Source organism: Lissotriton vulgaris, chromosome 6 (genome assembly GCF_964263255.1).
Source record: "Lissotriton vulgaris chromosome 6, aLisVul1.2, whole genome shotgun sequence".
NCBI lineage: Eukaryota > Metazoa > Chordata > Amphibia > Caudata > Salamandridae > Lissotriton > Lissotriton vulgaris.
In genome coordinates this window covers 1049758760-1049768086 of record NC_141694.1, presented here as the reverse complement: position 1 = coordinate 1049768086, position 9327 = coordinate 1049758760, and the positions used below count along the sequence as shown (strand labels likewise).

General features: G+C 35.3%; 1 protein-coding gene across 1 annotated transcript; it reads left to right on the top strand.

Annotated features, from left to right (window-relative positions):
• Positions 1 to 1619: 1619 nt before the first annotated feature.
• Positions 1620 to 8621, top strand: LOC147708393 (uncharacterized). Its single transcript, XM_086925733.1, has 4 exons — positions 1620 to 2057; positions 3385 to 3600; positions 4416 to 4629; positions 8512 to 8621. Exons 1-4 carry the CDS (start codon positions 1620 to 1622, stop codon positions 8619 to 8621), a joined length of 978 nt encoding a protein of 325 aa, XP_086781859.1.
• The last annotated feature ends 706 nt before the right edge of the window (positions 8622 to 9327 follow it).

Genomic DNA, 9327 nt, shown 5'->3' with positions numbered 1-9327 from the left:
GAGTTAACTAAAATCATGAGACAACAAAATGACTTACCATTTGCTGAACTACTAAACAGATTAAGAGAAGGGAAACAAACAAATGAAGATATTATACAGATAAAAACACGAGAAATAGAACCACCTGAAAACATGAGCAAAACGATCCCTTACATTATGGGAACTAACAATGAAGTGAATAGAATAAATAATGCAGTTTTATTAGAACATATAACCCATTACCCAGTTTACACAGCTACAGCAATAGATACAGTTGCAGCAGACTTAAGTGAAGCAGTAAAAAAAAAATACTCCAACAGTTGCCCACAGATCCTACTAAAACAATGAGCCTGCCATCAATATTACATATTGCATTAAAATTAAGATATGATTTAACTAACAATATAAATGTCAATGATGGTTTAACAAATGGTGCAACAGGTATAGTAGAATTTGTAGAAGCTATCAATAACAGCCCAAATGTAATTTGGATTAATTTTGATAAAGAAACAGTAGGCAAATTAACAAGACAAGAAAACAAACACATATATCACAGTAATATTTTGCCTCATTGGACACCAATTCATGCTATTACACGGCATTTCCAATATACCCAGAAATTTATAACAATTATACGCAAACAATTTCCATTGCGACAATCATCTGCAAGAACTATACATAGAACACAAGGAGAAACAGTTGAGCCCCTTTACATTCACTTTAACAACAGTAAAGTACATCATATGCATTACGTAGCTTTAAGCAGAGCTAAATCTTTAGCCAACATATACATTAGAAACTTTCAGCAAGACAAAATAGCTGTACATCCAAAAGTACATGAAGAAATGACACGTTTAAGAACACACATGCAATTACAAATATCAGTACCACAATTAGATAGCTATAAACAACAGTGTAATATAATTGTCCATAACATACGGTCCTTGCAAAGAAATTACACTGCTATTAAATCAGACAAAAATATCATGAACAGTGATATTATATGCCTCACTGAAATAAACACAACTAGAAAAGCAGATAAGAATACGTTCTTAATAGAACAATATCACCTAGTATTATTTGATAAATTTCACAACCAGCAAACAAAGCATGGTATTGCCATTTATTACAAGAAAAACATGCTTTTATCGCCAATATATGAAACACAACACGAAATTGACTTTTTACTTTTCACTCAGCATCTTAATGATTCTGAATACTTATTTATTATACTGTACAAACCACCACATGTACCTTTGCAGACATTATTACAAGTTTTAAGTAGCATAATTAACTTGTATCCAAATTCAAAATATGTCATCATGGGAGACTTCAATATAGATTTAACATAAATGTCACCAAACAGAACTTTGCTATTAGAATATATGCTCCAGCAATTTCAATGCCAGCAAAAAATACAACAATACACAACAGACTACAATTCAACACTAGATCACATCTATACTAATGACAACATCATGCACTACGGTACATTAGAATCATATTATAGTGATCACAACGCATTATGGGTGGCAGTTTAAAATGCAAACACTTCATTAACATGCTATTTTATTACAGATAATAGCAAAAGGGGAAAAATTTATGTTCAGAATGTGTACTAACATTTACTCTCGTTTCAGATGATTTCCATACAAGACCTCAAAAAATTTAAACATGAAGACAACAAACCGTACCAAAAAACAATCAGAGCCAACATTGTAAAATGTTCAACAAAAACAAACTATGCAAATGCTAAACAAGAGAACAAAGTCATGTATCATCTAGCTCTAGCTGATGAAAGTAGTTGCATTAAAGCAACATGCTACAATGAGCCATTTTACCAGCAAACTAAAGAAGGACAAGCTATTATGATTCGAAATTTCTTATCCAAAAACAATGTGATTATCATCACGAAACAAACGAAAATATCCCGCATGATCCCCTTAACTATACCTCAAGAAATTATACAAGAGGCAGAATATATCCTACAACCCCCTGCTCCACCAATATCACCTATAAAAACAGTTAAAGCAGCTTCACTACGCTCATTAATGAGCATTTCTGGGACAATTGCAGAGGTAAGCTTATAAAAATAAACAAAATTATCACAGACCCCCTTTAACACACTTTTACACACACACTATATACCACACACTCTTTCACACATACTCTTGCACACAATACTTACAGCACAATCTTTCAAACAAAAACTAGCAAACATTGTTTCACACACACACAGTTCCAAAACAACACTCTATTACATACTATTTCACACACACACTATTACACATACACCCTTCTTACACACACTACTTTCTACAACACAGTCTTTAACTAGAACAATATTAAACACACACACTCTTTACCACTAGCACACTATTGCACCCACACAAGATACAACACCCTTTACAAAACACTTACACAGTCTTTAACAAATACTATTACAAAAAATCATACACACAAACACTTTCACAACAACACTCTTACACATCAACACTCTTACACCCAAACACTATTACACACCAACACACTATCACAACAACTATTCACAAACACACTTTCACAACAACTATTTACTATCTACATCACTTCACAGCCATACTCTTTCACAAACACACTAATACAAACACACACTTTCACAACAACACTATTTATCAAAACACTCTTCTACAAACGCACTCTTTCACAAACGCACTCTTTCGCAAATGAACTATTTCACAAACGCACTCTTTCAAACACACTCTTTCACAAACACACTCTTTGACAGGCACACTCTTTGACAGGCACACTCTTTGACAGGCACACTCTTTGACAGGCGCACTCTTTGACAGGCGCACTCTTTGACAGGCGCACTCTTTGACAGGCGCACTCTTTGACAGGCGCACTCTTTGACAGGCGCACTCTTTGACAGACGCACTCTTTGACAGACGCACTCTTTGACAGACGCACTCTTTGACAGACGCTCTCTTTGACAGACTCTCTCTTTGACAGACTCTCTCTTTGACAGACTCTCTCTTTGACAGACTCTCTTTGACAGACTCTCTCTTTGACAAACTCTCTCTTTGACAGACTCTTTGACAGACTCTCTCTCATAAAAAAAAACACTTTCGCACACACTCTTTGGCAAACACTCTTTGGCAAACACTCTTTCGCACACACTCTTTCGCACACACTCTTTCGCACACACTCTTTCGCACACACTCTTTCGCAAACACTCTTTCACACACTCTTTCATAAAAAACACACCTTTACACACTCTTTCATAAAAAAACACACTTTCACACACACTCTTTAACACACATTCTACTACAACACGCTCACACCCACTCTTTAACACCCACACTCTTACACACCAACACTGTAACATAATAAACAAATTTCTATTACCAATTTTTTGTCTTACAGGAAGAAGAAACAAAAACAATTATTATCGCTGGCCAAGATACAAAACTTAAATCAATAACTGTGAAAGATACAACGGACTCAGTGAAAATAACTCTTTGGAGAGATGCCACAGACTTCCCGATAGAAATTGGATCCTACATAAAGATGACGCACCTGACAGTGCATGAATTTAACAGGAATAAAATGTTGAACACAACAAGAAATACACAATTTCAAGTAAGTACAAATTATTAAACTATTAATACCTTGCTCTACTTCTCAATCTATACTATTTACTTTTTAAAACACTATCAAACTCTATATTCACTAATTACAATTCCCTCTAACTCTTTTTTCTAATACTCACTATCTAAATCGGTTAAGCTATACTACATATTCTACTAATCACTACTATAAAACTCACTAATACTCTCCCCTAATAAATCTACTACTCAATCTTTACTACTCTCTCTTTATTACTCACACCATAAAAGAACACATTATTACGGAAAAATAACATTCACTATTTCAAAATAACTTACTAATAATGCCCAACTATCACTTACAAATATGACTTTAATACCAACACTTTAGTACACAATTTTTTGTCCCTTTCTAATTCTCTTTATACTAGTACGCCAATAACTTAAATACTCCCAAAAATATTTGACAATGCACTAAAGAACTCATACACACTCTACTAATAACTCAAACTCTCCTCACACTGCACTATTAACTATAATCACTATTTACAATACTACTCTAAAACACAAAACTAGTACCTACTAGTCACTATTTATTAATACGTATTTTTACTAAAGTAGCTATAACATTACAAAACAGTCTCTAATCCTCTATTATACACACTATATTATACCTTTTCACTATCTTTACTCACATCTATCCTTTCTTAAAATATCTTCACTACTTATTAACATGATGTAAGCCTGCATATAACAAGAATTTTTTCCTTAGGTCAACACAAGAAAAAAAAAAAAAAAAAGAACTTCAAAAAAATTTAATTAACTAACTCTTTTCTTTTTCCTTCACAGAAAATACAACCACCACAAGAAGAAATAAATCTGACTATATATGGGCTAGAAACTGCAAATCAGGAACACTGTACACTAAATGTACATATTGAGAACGCCGAAAATTTACAATCTGTGGAAATAAATAACACTATTCTAATGGACTTCTTCAATATACCAGCCGACATTGACGACATTCAAGAAGCTCTAATGCCTAACTTGCCAAAAAATGTTAGTCATTTTTCAAAACGGATACATACTAAATATACATGAGTTGTAAAAAAGGACACAATACTTTACTGTAAATAGAAGTAAAAAAAGAAAATATTCAAATTATGTTTCATAAAAAATGCAAAAAAAACAGTATTTTAATTAAAGTTTAATTTGCTTTCATACAATAATAGTAAATATATTTACTTAAATAAAATTTTTAAACCTTCTTATCTTGTCTTTGCATTATTATTTACAAAGTACATAAGATATGTTACTGGGCAAATTTAGTTTAAAGAGACTACAACAAATGCACTCATTCTATGTTCTATAGCAAATTGATCAAAATGCCTAACATGTGTTACTGTGCAAATTTCTTTTTACAGAAGCTATACCACATGCACTCATTCTATGTTCTGTAGCAAATTCATCTGTCTTATACCTTCAGAAAAAATGGTAAAAAAAAACATCCACGTTCATTAGAACTGCTACTCCAGTGATAATACTTACAACAAGCTAAACAATGTGAATTACATAGGCACCTACAGTCCATATCTATTTACAAAGTGCATAACATATGTTACTGTGCAAACATATTTTTTTTTAAGCTATAACAAATGCACTCATTGTATATCCTATAGCAAGTTCATCTGTCTTCTAACTTCTGAGTGAATAGTAAAAAAATTTACAAATCACAAGTTCATTGGAACTCCTATAAAATATATTGTCTCATTACATTTGTAATATGGGCAATTCAAGTCAACAATAAGCATTGTAAGCTTCGAAAGAAAATAGTCAAAAAACAAGTTACTTCACAAAGACTTACAACTGCAAGTGTCTTTCAATATCATTTTTTTGGAAAATTAAGAAATAATCTATTCTTTATAATAAACAGTTGCAAAATAACTCTCCAAAGCTGTATAGACTCTGAGGGCCTCATGTACAATGCCAAACAGTGTGTTGAGCTTGCAGTGTATACTTGCAGAGTGTAGGGCTTGCAGTCTGTAGAGCTCGCAATGTGTGTGGAAACTCCCCGTATGTGAGAGGAGCTCGCAGTGTGTGAGAGTACATCAGTGTGTGTGCCTCACAGTGAATGGAAAAAGCTTGCAGTGTGAAAAGAGCTCTGGGTGGGTGTGTGAGGAGCTCTGTGTAAGTGTGAGTAGGGTAGAGGTCTTCAAAATTTTTGATACCGAGACACACTTGCGAGACACACTTGTAAAAGATTTTTTGGCATAATGACCCCTTCCAACAAAAGTTTCCAGAAACTGGTACTCCTCAACTTTGGACAACAATAAATGCGCCTGTTAGACCTCATCACATCCAACCATCATTCATCCACTCAAACTTTCACACATCCATCCATTCTTTCATCCTTCCTTTCATCCATCTATCCTTCATCCACCTTTTCTTCTTTCCAGCCATACATCCATCCTTTACACATCCACCCTTCTATCCATGCACCCATCATACAGCCACCCACCTTTTCACACATCCATCCATAATTCATCCATGCAACCTTTTATCTATCCATCTACCATTTCATTCTCCTAACTATATATCCATCCACCCACCCGTTCATCTTTCCATCCATACATCTATCCTTTACCCATCCACCCATCATTCGTTCTCCCACCTTTTCAGACATCCATCCATCATTCATCCATGCAACATTTTCTCCATCCATACATCCATCTAACATTTCATTCTCCCATCTATACATCCATCCACACACCCTTTCATCCATCATTCATCCACTTACCTTTTCACACATCCATCCATGCAACGTTTTATCTATCCATCCATCCTTTCATCCTCCCATCCATACATCCATCCTTCATCCATCCACCCTATCATCTATACATCCATACGCCCACCCTTTCATCCATCCACCCATCATTCATCCCACTACCTTTTCACACATCCATACATCATTCATCCATGCAATGTTTTATCCATCCATACATCCAGCCACGTTTTCTTCCATCCGTCCTTCATCCGTCCACCCTTTTATCCTTCCATGCATCCTTTCATCCACACTTTCATTCATCCATCCTTCATCCATCCACACTTGCATCTTTCCATCCATACATCCATCCTTTACTCATCCACCCTTCTATCCATCCACCCATCATACAGCCACGCACCTTTTCACACATCCATCCATCATTCATGCAACATTTTTATACATACATCCATCTACCATTTCATTCTACTAACAATACATCCATCCACCCTTTCATCTTTCCATCCATACATCCATCCTTTACCCATCCACCCTTCTATCCATCCACTCATCATTCGTCCAGCCACCTTTTCAACGATCCATCAATCATTCATCCATGCAACATTTTCTACATCCGTCTTAACATTTCATTCTCCAATCTATACATACATCAACGCATCCATCCATCCACACATCATTTATCCACCTACCTTTTCACACATACATCATTCATCCATGCAACCTTTTAACTATCCATCCTTTCATTCTCCCATCCATCCATCCTTCATCCATCCAACCTTTCATCTATACATCCATCCACCCACACTTTCATCCATCCACCCATCATTCATCACACCATCTTTTCACACATCCATACATCATTCATCCATGCAACCTTTTATCCATCCATACATCCACCTTTTCTTGCATCCGTCCTTCTTCCGTCCACCCTTTCATCCTTCCACGCATCCTTTCATCCATTCATCTACACTTTCAACAATCCATCCACCCTTTCATCCTTCCATCCATACATCCATCCTTTACACATCCACACACCTTTTCACACATCCATCATTCATCCATGCAACATTTTATACATCAATCTTCAGATTCATCAGAAGTTATGGGGTTTTTCAAACTAGTAAAGTCACTGTGCAATATTGTGCCTATACATGGTTCTGTGTGTCATCCTCAAGTGCCTTATTGATGTTTTACAACAATACGTGCACTCGCATTCTAAGACCTTGACCTCATTGTGTATGTTGTTTAAAAAAGTTTCTAAGCAGCTGCCTGCGTCCATCTGAGAGTGGCTTGTATAAGATATATCGTCCACCATTGTATAGTTAGGAACGAATATATTCTTTATAATAAACAGTAGCAGAATAACTCTCTCCAAAGCTTTATAAAACTCTAAGGGCTTAGTGTACATTGCCAAACAAGGGGAGGGCTCTCTGTGTGTGGGCGGGGGGCTCTGTGTGTGGGCGGGGGGCTCTGTGTGTGGGCGAGGCTCACAGTGTGTGGAGGGAGCTCGCAGTGTGTGTGGGGGGGCTCGCAGTGTGTGGGGGGCTCTGTGTGGGTGTGTGTTGGGGGCTCTCTGTAGGTGTTTGTGAGTGTCATTTGTGAAAAATAAAGCTAGTGGCATTGCAAATAACAATGCCATTTATTTATGTTAAAAAAAAAATGTCAAGAGCTTTGCCAATAGCTCAAACTTTAACAAAGGCAAAAAGATTGCATTGTACATGCTACACACTCTACTAATAACTCACAAACTCTACTCACACTGCACTATTAACTATAATCACTATTTACAATACTACTCTAAAACACAATACTAGTACCTACTAGTCACTATTTATACGTAATTTCATATAACAAGAATTTTTTGCTTAGGTCAACACAACAAAAAAAAAAAGAAACAAAAGATCTTCAAAAAATGTTATCAACTAACTCTTTTCTTTTTCCTTCACAGAAAATACAACCACCACAAGAAGAAATAAATCTGACTATATAGGGGCTAGAAACTGCAAATCAGGAACACTGTACACTAAATGTACATATTGAGAACGCCGAAAATTTACAATCTGTGGAAATAAATAACACTATTCTAATGGACTTCTTCAATATACCAGCCGACATTGACGACATTCAAGAAGCTCTAATGCATAACTTGCCAAAAAATGTTAGTCATTTTTCAAAACGGATACATACTAAAAATTCATGAGTTGAAAAAAAGGACACAATACTTTACTGTAAATGGAAGTAAAAAGAGAAAATATTCAAATTATGTTTCATAAAAAATGCAAAAAAAACAGTATTTTCATTAAAGTTTAATTTGCTTTCATACAATAATAGTAAATATATTTACTTAAATAAAATTTTGAAACCTTCTTATCTTGTCTTTGCATTATTATTTACAAACTACATAAGATATGTTACTGTGCAAATTTAGTTTAAAGAGACTACAACAAATGCACTCATTCTATGTTCTATAGCAAATTGAGCAAAATGCCTAAAATATGTTACTGTGCAAAACATTTTTTTAAAGAAGCTATACCACATGCACTCATTCTATGTTCTGTAGCAAATTCATCTGTCTTATACCTTCAGAAAGAATGAAAAAAAAACATCCCACGTTCATTAGAACTGCTACTCCAGTGATAATACTCACAACAAGCTAAACAATGTGAATGATACATCATTCATCCTACCACATTTTTACACATCCATACATCATTCATCCATGCAACATTTTATCCATCCATACATTCACCTTTTCTTCCATCCGTCCTTCTTCCATCCACCCTTTCATCCTTACACGCATCCTTTCATCCATTCATCCACACTTTCAACAATCCATCCTGCACCCATCCACCCTTTCATCCTTCCATCCATACATCCATCCTTTAGACATCCACATTTCTATCCATCCACCCATCAATCATCCACCCACATTTTCACACATCCATTCATCCATGCAACGTTTTATACATCAATCTTCAT

Coding starts and splice junctions, on each gene's coding strand:
- LOC147708393 (XM_086925733.1), top strand. CDS start 1,620: ATGATTTCCATACAAGACCTCAAAAAATTTAAACATGAAGACAACAAA. Junction 2,058..3,384: donor TTTCTGGGACAATTGCAGAG/GTAAGCTTATAA, acceptor TTTGTCTTACAG/GAAGAAGAAACAAAAACAAT. Junction 4,630..8,511: donor TAACTTGCCAAAAAATGTTA/GTCATTTTTCAA, acceptor AAAAAATGTTAG/TCATTTTTCAAAACGGATAC.